Genomic DNA, 11,935 nt, shown 5'->3' with positions numbered 1-11,935 from the left:
AGTGTATTTGGATAACAAGACCAATCCGTATAGCCTTAAAGTGCACGCCAGAAATAGTCTGCTTTGGTCCCAAAAAAAGCTGAGTAACAAAGTTTCTCTCCCCAGCACCCCTGCTCCTGCACTTGCGTGCACTGTAGCTGTTTCCTCACCATCGTGCAGGGAGGCTTAACAGCCCCGGTGGCGTGCTGCCCGCTGCCTGCACACCGTCACATCCTCAGGGCGCTGCGTGCCTCCTCTGCCGGAGCTGTTATTGTAAGAAAGCCCCCAGTGTGATGATATACATGTAAGTGCAAGTGTGTGTGCGTGTGTGCGTGCGTGTGTGCGTGTGTGCGTGTGTGCGTGCGTGCGTGCATGCTGTGAATAAGGGAGGGGTGTATATGGTGGATACATGTGGAGGGGGGTGCTGGCTCACAGAGGGCACGAGGCAAAGCAGGCAGATGGTGACCTTTTGGAGTAAATTACCATGAACCCTGTGACTTCTCTTTTCACTCAGTCTCTAGACCCTGCACGCGCGCACACGCATAACAGATAATAAAAATGGTGTCACGAGGCTGTTACTTTGTTTGGCATCAACACTGGACACTAAAGTGTTTGCGTCCATTAACTCAAGATTCCGAATAATTCTCTATAATTTTATGCACCAGTTCTGTCTCACTCCTCAGATGCTGCATGAATATAACAGTGTAACATCTGAAAGGTGTTTTAGATGTGGCACAGCAGAGGGCACTTTTTTTTTACACGCTACTTGGCTATGTGTGAAAGTACAGCACTTTAGGAAAAACCTGCAGTATGTGATACCATGTCCTCTATTATAGAAGTCTCCTTTCCATTAAAGTCATAGTTATGTTTACTTGATAAACTTGCTGGTCTACATTTAAGTAATAATGCTGTTTTTAAATTCGTGCACCTGCTGTTGCAGGAAAATGTATAGCTCTAACATGGAAATCAGATCGCCCTCTAACTTTGTCAAAATGGTTCTCAGAAATGAATATTGGAGAAAATAACTAAGTTCTGAGAAGCAGATATGATCAGTTTATCAAGATAGATATTAGATTGTATTAGATTGTAATGATTTTAGTTTGCAGCACTGGTGTTGCCAACATGAGAAAATCAGCATGCCACATGACTTTCCTTGCAAGTTGTTAAACCATTCTTTTTTTTTTTACTCTTTGCCCTGCCCATAATAGTTATCTCAAAACAATGAAAATTATTGTTTAATTTAAAGCAGATTTGCAACAACACATGTTTGATGTTTGGCAGCTAATATTTAAAGAGCCAAAGCTGTAAAACCTTATTTGTGCCATTTTACATGATACTTCTAATTACCTGACTTCCCCCTAGACTCATTACCATAACTGTAATAGTATGTATGCCCTGTGGATATTTTCATATGTTATGCCTCTTGTGTTAAATTTTGTTATGTCTTATTTAATTGTGTGTATTTGACCTTGCTGACATGGTTGGCGGGATAAATCTATAATAGGGGTGTGGACTAGGGGGAGGATTTTATATTGCTATTTGTTTTGCAAATCTCAAAGTGAAAGGAAATTATAAAATATATATATATATATATATATATATATATATATATATATATATATATATAATATAATTAAAAAAAAATAAACACTGGACACTGCATGTTATAACTTAGGTATCCATGTGAAAGAGTCCAATGTCGGCCGCTTCTCCCAAAGTACAGGCTGTAAAGTAGGCCAACTCCATCCCGGAGCTATCTCTCCTTCTCTCTGTCACACATTTTTACTCTGAGTGGGTGTGAGCGTGATTTCGGGTCTCGGGCGTGAACAGCTGTAGTAGTCGTGACTCCGTGCTCGTGAGCGGCGGCGCGCTTCGGCTTCACGTCAAGAGGCATCGTTTCAGCACCAAGGCCAGGGCTCGCGGCTAGAACAATAGGCGGCTCCGCGCAAAGTGTCGCTTAGGGACCGCGGAGAAAAGCTTCACCCGCTAACAGTCTCTCGGAGAAAGAGTTTAAGAACACACTTTAAAAAATCATATCGTCGATATAAGCATAGCGAATATATCTTAAGTTTAACTATTGGAGGCTATAGTTTAATTGAGTGAGTTATGGACAGTTTTATTTTATTTTTCGTGTGAGTGAGTCGGTCGTTTTTATCGACGGTCCCTTCAAGTTACGTCACGGATAGCAACGGCTTCAGTGGGACGACGCTGAAGTTCGCTTTCAATTCATAGCCTCCAATTTAGCAGATTAGGGGAGAGTTAAGGAAAAGATCATTTACATCACTTGCCAAGCAAACCTCGGCTTTTTGCACCTCCTACTGTGGTTAAACCATGTTAGACATTCAAGGTAAAGCTTCAACACTGTCTGAAAACCATTTTCAGAAACTTTTATTCTATTTCTGAAGATGCAAATGGAGATTTTAATGCATTTTTCACAACTAGATTACACTGAAACGGATCTCTCCCGAAAACCACTATACACTAATATCTGAGCTAGATTATCCCAGAGAGATTAGAGATTATTTAAAAAACAGTTTCATATAGGTGAGACCTATATTCTATTGTGAAAATGAAAAAAGGGGAGACTTTACCAGGTTTCTCATATCTAGACCACATTTAACCAGGTCACACTTGAAACTCAATAGGCTGTAGGCCTACCTGGACGGGTGGAATTTAAACTAGATTATTCCAGAGAGGTTTAAGATTATTTAAAACACGTTCAGATTTGTAAAACATATATTCTATTTATGGAAATGCAAAAAAAAGGTGATTGTACTGCGTTTTGTTTAGTGTCAAAAGTAAAAAAAACAACAACAACAAAAAAAAAAACGCAGTGAAATGTACTCTTCTTTTTTTTTGTTGCACTTTCACAAATAGAATACAGATTTCACAAATCTGAAACTGGTTTTTAAATAATCTTTGGCATCTCTGGGATAATCTGGTCCAGATCTGACCCGTCTAAATATAGTGTTTTTTAATCTTCACCCGGTCCAATGTGGTCTAGAAGGGGAAATATTCAGCAAAATTGACACAAATTTGAAAGTGAGTTTCAGGCAGCATTTAGAGCTTTATTTAAATTGTCTAGCATGCGTTTACCACAGTAGGAGGTGCAAAAAGGTCGCTCGCTCGGCGGTGTAAATTTCTCTTAACGCTCCCCTTAACTGCTGAATCGGAAGCTACGAATCGGAAACGAACTTCAGCGCCGTGTCGGTGCGCGGAGAGGGGGAGGGAGAGAAAGAGAGTAGAGGAGATACCGGCATCGGACGTGAAAAGCCATCCAGCCGTTGGACGGGTGAGACGCAACAAGAAAATAGAAATTATCAAGAACAGCAGGGTGAATAAGATTAGTCTCCGTTACCGGTTGGGGAAAATAAAGGCAAGGCTGGAGAAAGTCTTACGCGACCGAGCGAGTTCAAACTGTTGGACGTTACTCGAATTCTAACGGTCGGTTAGCTTGTTATCACTTTTTAATTAATTAGAAATTGAAAGTAGTGAAAGGGAAACTAGCTCCGTCCACTTTGGATTAAAATACAAAAAAAAGTCGAGACGTTGGTGAAATTTCGGCAGGACCGGCGACAAGCTGTGATTTCACCTGCTCGGACTCTCCTCCGCCACCTCTGAGACCTCCAGACCGGGAACACCGGGGGTTTTGTAAAAACACAGCCGAGCCTCTTGTATCTGTACACCGAGAAGGAGGAGGAGGAGGGAGGAGGAGGAGGAGGAGGAGAGGGAGGCAGGCACAAAGAGCGGAGAGCATCCAGAGAGAGGGGAGGAAGGAGGACGGGACGGAGAGAGCGCGGTGAGGACAACAACGGGGACCCAACAGAGAGCATCCCTCTTTAATCTCCGACCTGCTCTGGGAACACTCTGCCCGTAAACATCATCTAAAAACGGTAAGAGATTTAATGCATGTAGCTTCTATATGTTGTTTTGTTGTTTGCTCGTGATCGTGCGCGCGCATGTGTGTGTATGTGTATGTGTACATTGAGGGGGGATCGGACAAAGAGCAAGGGAGCCCCATGACATCCGTGTGTATGCTGTAACCTACAGCTGGCTAAACAAAGAAACCGCTCTATTGCCATGATTTACCCCCAATCACGCTGTTTCTTCTCTTTTTCATGTGTAGGGATCCTGCACGCTGTTTATCCACCAAAAGGTAATGCATGTTTACATATATTTTCGATTTATTATATATTTATATTCAATTGGGGAGGGAAAAAAAGTCACATTAGTGTTTTTTGATTGGCTAATTAACATTTGCATAATTGTTTTACCAGAAGCTACTGGAGCCCTTTGTCATCCGGCTGGGCAATAAATACTGAAATTTATCACGCAAATAATCTTAACGTTTATTTACATAAATTGGGCGCACATTTTATAGCCTTGAAGCATATTCAAATAAGAAATTTTATTAAGAATTTATATTGATTTTTTTTTGTGTTTATATTTATTTTTTCTATCTTACAACTACAAAGTAGTAACACTATAATACATTGAAAGCATTGCATATTTTAAACATACGCCCCTGGGGAAATATTGCAAATATTATGATAGGAATCTTGAAGCTTATAAGTGTATCAATTCTAAATTCATTATTACACAGACATACTATAAGTCACTGTATGGATGAGTTTGAGTTTATTAACATTTGTGCTCACAGTTAACAACTGAATAAATGCAGAATTTACAATAAAAGAAGAACTATACCCATATATTACATTTACAAATTAAAAAAAGAAAAACATATATATATAGTCACAAACCCAAACTGTACATATATAAGTACATGCATACACCTATGCATTTGCTCTCATACACACCATATATCATGCACTTTCATAAACCATGCATACATTTACAAAGACATTTAAACAGAAATGTGCAACTGCAAAGCATTACACAGCCAAAGAGCCCCATAAACTTAAGCAATCTGTCTTTGTTAAAACTGAACAAACTGAACAAAAAAATATTTTTTTGTCACTATTATTCCCCACTTCTCTGACTGTGACCCAAAAACTCATCCAGCATCGGTTGCTCCTCTCCAGGGATACCTGCTCCTGATCTGTTAGCCCCTTAGCCTCCGCAGTACCCAGTCCTCCTCTCCACTCTGTCCTGATGAAGGAGGCCGACGCCATCAAGCTGTTCGTGGGGCAGATTCCCCGGAATCTGGAAGAGAAGGACCTCAAACCCATCTTCGAGCAGTTCGGCAAAATTTATGAGCTAACTGTGATTAAGGACAAATACACTGGCATGCACAAAGGTAGGTCCAACCATCATAACACAGCCTAAATGTAGAAAGACACATAAATGGATAGATGGATAGACGTGTGACAGTAAGGCAGATAGATGGGTGGATTTTCCTGCGCTGAGAGTCACATGTCACCATGGAAACTGTCACACCTCGTCTCGTCTCCATCTCTTGTTATCGCTGCAACGTGAGAGCATGAGGACAGGCAAACAAAGTCTACACGTACACTGTGAATCAAAAACGTGCTTATGCATGAGTATGCTTGTGTCAAAATTTACTAAGAATACTATGTATACTATGTGGTATACATAGTTGGCAGACTCCTCGTCGTGTTAATGATTCGGAGGCTTTAAATGATGGCCCCTTTAACAATAGATCGGTAATAAACTGTAGCAAACACACTCTCTCTCTCGCTCTCACACACTCACACACACACACACACACACACACACACACACACACACACACACACACACACACACACACACACACACACAATGACCTGGGGTCCTGTGTGTTTTGAACCAGATTAGGCTGTATGCTCCAATCAGTGTAATGGCCCTGTAAGCCTGGGTGACACAGGGGAAAGAATCTGTTGTGTTGAGAATCCCCACGGCCACAGTAAGCCCCTCTTAAAAGCAATGAGATGGACCATAAGATGCATGTGTGTCTGCGTGTGTGTGTCATTATGTCGAGTCATCCTCGGCTCCTCAGATCTGTGTGTCTGAATGTTTCCATCCTAATCGTCAAATCTTCTCTTCTTTACTCTGAATCTACATTAGTCTGTCTGAGATGTCACCAGGATGCTAACCTGCTGCTAATCTTGTTGTCTTAGTGCTGGTGACAGGTGTAGTAAACAGCTCTGGCCAGCCAGCTCTGCTACCTTCCCCTCCCTCACACACACAGACACAGGTACAGCACATAGGAAAACAGAGGGAGTGTATTTGGAGTGATCGTGAGGCATGCATAGTGGTTGGTTTAGGGCAGAGACCTGACTGTACCGAGCCCGTAAGGCCTTGTTAGCCCCACGCACACGTCTGTGGTGCTGTCATGTGTGCTGACTCGTGCCGTGCCGTTCTGAAATGTGCCGTGCCGTGGAGTGTCCTTCTCTGCTCTAGAGTGCATCATCATGGTGTTGTCAAGTTTAGTTACAGTGCATGAATATATTTTTTTTTAATCCTTTCGCACAGTTCGTATAAGAATAGGGGACAAGTGCTCAGGGAAGGCATCAGAGGAGGAGACATTTAAATGGTGTGGCTGTGTGTGTTTTTGTAGAGGGGTGATACAGAAACAAAGATAGAGGATGACAAATATTAGAGCTGACCTTTTCTACCTTTACTCCTTTCCCTCCTCTCTTTTCCTGTCCCTCTCTATCTGACAGGATGTGCTTTTCTGACGTACTGTGCGAGAGAGTCGGCACTGAAAGCCCAGAGCGCTCTACATGAGCAGAAAACACTACCGGGGGTAAGTGCACATCGCAAACAAACACTCACACGCACGCACACACATCCCCAGACAGTTTACACTTATGCAACAATACATACAAGCTTGCACATACACTCCTATCATAAGAGCCCCCTCCCCCCATCAACACACACAGACGCTACCTCGTATACACACACAAGTGGCCTCAGATCAGTGTGTGTCTGTGTGGCTGGAGGTTCAACTCCCATTAGTAACACTGTGACATAACTCAGCAGCCAGCAGGCGTCTTGCTGCTAAGGACAAACACTCCCTCTCACCGGAGACACGTAGGGTACTCCGTGAGCATAATCATTTCCATTTCTCTATCGTTCTCTGTCTCTCCGTCTCTCTGTCGGCCTCTCCGTTAGCCTCCGGTGATAGCTCCCGCCTAGAGAGTGTGTGTAATTAATGTGGCCATTCCCCTTTGTCTCATCCCAGTGTCCCTCAGTCTCTCTTGTGAGGGATCGTGTGCTGCGGCTGGGCAGGGGTAGGACACTGTTCATTATGGATGGGCCACTGTGCGAGATCTGTGTCTGTCTCGTAGGCTGTACCTCTCTGTCACTCGCTCTCTCTTTTTCTCTCTGACCTGGTTTCCGCTGCAGTTAAAAACGGATTTTACAGTGGCTGTTTTGGAACATTTTGCTTTTTTTACCCTTTTTTTCCACCAAAAATAGTGCACACTACTACCCAGCCAAGAGAGAGAGTGCTGCTGGTAAAGTACAGGACGCTCTGTGGAGATGACGGTTTCCTTGAGTGTGATTTGGAGCAGTTATAACAGAATAGTGAATGCACCTTCACCATCTCTGAGGCGTTCTCTATCTCATTCTCTCTGTGTCGCCCTGCCACTGATCGGAGTTTCAGTTCCTGCACCTTCTCTGCAAGCTGGGGTGTTGATAAGATCTCTGTGAGAAAATGGTTGGAGGAGAGCCTGAAGAAAAGGCTTTTGGGGGGGAGGGGAAACGTTCTGACACACTCCAACACAAATCCCTGCATACATACATACATATTGCACTTGTGCATGCTTTTAAATGCAGCTGGGAAATGTCTCCTTGTGCGCACACACACGTACGCGGCATGTTAATAATGACATTAATCCAATTAGGGCCTGCTAAGGAGTCTGACCTTTCTGCGAAAATCACCTCTCCACTGTCTGTTGGGTCTCAGTCCTCCCTCTCATGCTGCCCTTTGTCCTTTGACTTGTCCCTCCAACCCTCTCCACTGGGTTTTTTACTTTTATTCTTCTTACTGATGACATCAATAATGGGCTTGTTGCAGGGAGGAGATAGTTGCAGTGAATTTGCCAGATAGATTGTGATGAATATTCTGGACACACGGAGGAAACATTTGCAGGGAGGATACTCATTAGCGGCTACAGATTTACTAAAGAGCCAGCACAAAACAATCAGAAGCACCACTCCCCTGAGGAAGGCTAGTGCTGAATCGAGGGTGTGGCTGTCGTGTGCTGGGTTTTCAACAAGCCTGGACTGTCCGTGAGCAATAGTAATGTTTCCGTATGTGGCTTTCCTCAATTTGGAGCACCCTTCTTTCCCTTTAGAGGCTCATATGAAAGAGATACCATTCTTTTTTCTCTCCAAATGCTTTTTTAGGAGAAGATGCACATGTGCAGGAGTGATTTTTCCATCTGATTGCATTTTTCTCAATACCGCAGATAAGTAAATTCACACTGTATGATAACCGTCAACTTTAACACCGCTGTATACTCTGAAACTGGTATATTGCTGCAACCCTACTTCAAAGAAAAGTCTCTCAAGAATATGAAAAATGAAAGGAAAATGAAGACTCCATCATAGCGTTCAGTGAATTGGTGGATGAATAACAGTAAATAGAAACTGTGTACACAGTTTTTCATCAACACTTCTCTTTATTCAGCGCACTCACAAATGTGTGTGACTCATTCCCACAAAAAGCCCCTCTGGTGTGTTGACTGCTGCTTGAGTTTTTAAAAGAAAAATCCAAAATTAATTCCTCAAAATAATTCCAAGGCATTATTTTGGTGGCTATATTTTTGCCACCAGTATATTCTCTAAGGTTCAGCTCTGCTATCACTTTCCACTACCTGGTTATACCCCTTCTCTATCCTGTGTGTCTTTCTCCCCCTCCCTGTCTGTTGCCTTCTTTGACAGGATTTAGAAATGACTTCAGACGATTTCTTTCTCCCTTTCACACATCCTCCCATTGTCCCATTCTTTTCTTTCCCAAAGAATTGCTTTTTCATCTCTTCCTTATTCCTCCTTTTATCCCCCCCACACCCAACCCTCCATGCTTTCCATTTTATTTCTTTTTTTTCTCCATCAAATCCCCTCTGTCCTCTGTTCAACTCCTCCCCTCACGTCCCCCAGTTTCTCTGCACCAGTAGAATATTACAGAATGTTCTCTTCACTACCCCCAACCCTTTCATCGCCCGCTCCTTTTCCTCTCTAAAATCTCTTCATGGTATCCCTCTTTCATCCCCGCTTTTCCCTTCCTGCTGTCTTTTACTCATTTTTTTTCTCCCCTCGCTGCACGCTTGCGCTTCCTCCTCGGATTCTCATTTCACAGTCATTTATGGTAACCCTTCTTCTAAGTCCTACTCTCAACGTCAGTCTCTCTCTCCCTTTCCCTCCCGATCCCTCCATCCCCCTCGCAGTTCCTCTACCCCTCGTCTCATTTCCCCTCCTCTTGATTAGTTGACCCTTTTGACCGTTTCACACCCCCGTCTCCTCCCCCTCCTCGCCTTCTTCCCCGGCTCCACTTGTTAAGCTGCATGATTAGTTTCTCACAAACTCATTTTCATAGTCAGATCCGGGGCTCACCGTGGGGCAAGGGGGGCTGAGGTGTGTGTGTGCATGTGCGTGTATGCATCTTGAATCTTGGGATCGTTCTTAATTGCGGGAACTGGAGGAGCGTCAGGCACCTCATACAACTTTAATAGAGCTGTAGCATCACACACTCATACAGATGTGTTTCTCGTACACCATGGCCAAGCAATTAGAGGTTTGATGACAAGTCCAATGCTACGGAGTGCTCTCGCTGCCTCTGTCTGTCACTCACTGATGGGATTTAACGCTGATTTAACGCTTCCAACCAGCCAGTAGAGGAATGAAAGGAAGGAGACGAACACGCAGAGAGTTGCAGAGAAACTACACCACAAATGTACCCCTGCTAGCTTCAGCAGGGGCAGTGGACTGTCAGATTGGAAAATGAGGAAAGGATAGAGGGATTGTGAAAGAGAGAAAGATGAACAGATGGCCTTATCAGAGTGTCCTGCGCCTTGTGTTTAATTTGGACACGGAGAGGGAACGAGATGCGCAGAGGGAGCACGAGATGAGGAGAGGGAGAGAGTTACATTATATTAGTCACAGTGGCAGAAATTTAACAGTGGAACCACAAGCAAGTCCCACTGTAGCACACAGATGTTTTGGTGTATTAGATGTGGTACAGAGATTCCCCCTGGGATGCATCCACACGAAAGAGCTCATGTTTAGCTGTCGTATATCTGTGCTAATTTGCACTTGAAAATTGAATTTTTCATTTGCATGCAGGGGGGTGGCACCAAATGGGAATAATGAGAAAAATATTCAGTGATGGAAAAATATGCTTTTATAAATAGAATTGTTGGTTTTACATTGTTGATACTGAGCTAAATGCATGACTGATATTGCTAAGTGAGAGCAGGAGGAATAAGAATCTCTATCAGTAGCCATTAAGTTGTAGTGTCCTTGTATTTAAAGGTCCAGTGTGTGGGATCTGAGGACATTTCTTGGCAGAAGTGTAAAATAATATCTACTGCTATGTTTTGCATCATGGGCCAACCTCCAGGGTAAAGACAGGCTAAAGACATGAAGCCAACGCAAAAAACTCCACTTCCTTGCGTGGCCACTTGAGGCTGACTCCAGAAGCCAGTCAATCCATGTCAATAACAGTAATTTACCCTCTCTGTTCTATGGTGGCTAATCTTATCCTCTGCTTGAAGGGTAACGAGCATCCTAATCTCATTGTTTTACCTGTTTGCGGACATTTACGCCGAATGTTCTTTTTTTTTGTATCAGCCACTAATTGCCACAGCGGCTTTGTAAATCTCCTGTGGTGGGTCTCACACATAAATAGTTCATCAAAACATCACACCTGTGCTGCCCATGGTCATGCCTCTCCGGCTTTACATTTTGCACAGATGTCGTTACGGCGCTATTAGTACCTCCAGTCCCGGCTCCGAGGCAGGACAGCTTTGTCACCCCTTTCTGCGATTCGACATTATACATGTATAATGTATATTATATATAGCTATAGAACAGCAAGACAGCATAACGCTGGGATATTCCCGCCTTGAACAGGCAGAGAAAATACGCCTAATAAGTCAGATCCCACCCCTTGCTTCTCCACAGCTCCACCCTCTTGTCCACATATGGACAATTCTGGCTCAAATGTAAAAACAAAATTGCGACGGCTGAAATGCCAAACTAGAGGCTTCAAAACAGGACTCCACAAACCAACAGGTGACGTCATGGTGACTATGGTTTTCAATCGTTTATTATCAACTGAAAATTTGCATCGTGCTGTCGTTACTTAAAAATGAGCGGTTTATATCTAAATATGGAGCGTATCCTCTTCCATGGAGTTCAGCCATGTTGTTCCACAGTAGCCCAGAATGGACAAAACAAAAACTGGCTCTACATTCTAGCTATTTGTATTTTTGTGTCGGTGACTGTAGTTCTCCCACACGCTTGGCAAATCCTACACACTGGACTGTTAATATTTCTTTTCTGATCTACATTCATGACATTGAATACATGTTGTACCACAAGCTATTGCCTTGTTAGTACAGAGGGTTGGTGGCAGTGGGCCGACAGCGTGTGTCCAAGGTCAGAGGTCAGGGCTCAGCCTCTAGTTAACAAATTCAGGATGGTTAGTCCCAGCTGTAAAAAAATGGTGACGGGGGATGGTAAAGTGAAAGTTTGGATTCAGAATGTTCTAGTCTTTGGTGTTTTTAATACTTTTTACAGCATAATTAGTTTGACATTTTTAACTTGAATTGAGCATGGTGGACTATGTGAATTGTTACATTGACCAACTTAAAATGTTTTTTGTTCACATTTCAAGCCTGTATATCATCGACAGTTTGTCTATATTGAAATTAAAGGGAGCAGTTATATTTTGTACTTGTGATGACACAGAATTTATAGTAATCATTCATACAAAACCTTCCTTGCTTTATCCTAATCTCCATGCTTCCTCTCTCTCTCTCTC

General features: G+C 43.1%; 2 protein-coding genes across 5 annotated transcripts in view; both read left to right on the top strand.

Annotated features, from left to right (window-relative positions):
- Window positions 1-1,545, top strand: part of adamtsl4 (ADAMTS like 4) — a 58,564-nt gene extending 57,019 nt beyond the window's left edge. Inside the window, exon 19 of the transcript XR_015777948.1 lies at window positions 106-1,545. The gene's annotated coding sequence lies outside the window, so the exon portion shown is untranslated. The remainder of the gene's footprint in view (window positions 1-105) is intronic.
- Window positions 1,546-2,808: 1,263 nt separating this feature from the next.
- LOC121945414 (CUGBP Elav-like family member 3) overlaps window positions 2,809-11,935 on the top strand; it is a 35,083-nt gene continuing 25,956 nt past the window's right edge. For 2 of the 4 annotated variants that reach the window (XR_015777947.1, XM_088084476.1), the window contains exons 1-4: window positions 2,809-3,872; window positions 4,106-4,135; window positions 5,025-5,239; window positions 6,609-6,691. Coding sequence is in view for 3 of the 4 variants with exons in the window: in XM_088084476.1 (XP_087940602.1) it covers window positions 5,095-5,239; window positions 6,609-6,691 (228 nt within the window). In the remaining variant the exon portion in view is untranslated. Of the gene's footprint in view, window positions 3,873-4,105; window positions 4,136-5,004; window positions 5,240-6,608; window positions 6,692-11,935 lie in introns of all 4 variants that reach the window. The other 2 variants (XM_088084477.1, XM_042489573.2) reach the window with 2 other exon arrangements.

The sequence above is a fragment of the Plectropomus leopardus genome, chromosome 11 (genome assembly GCF_026936395.1).
Source record: "Plectropomus leopardus strain MGB_pleo_1.0 chromosome 11, ASM2693639v1, whole genome shotgun sequence".
Classification (NCBI taxonomy): Eukaryota; Metazoa; Chordata; class Actinopteri; order Perciformes; family Serranidae; genus Plectropomus; species Plectropomus leopardus.
Note: the sequence above shows the minus strand (reverse complement) of the source record. Positions and strands in the feature narration are given on the sequence as shown.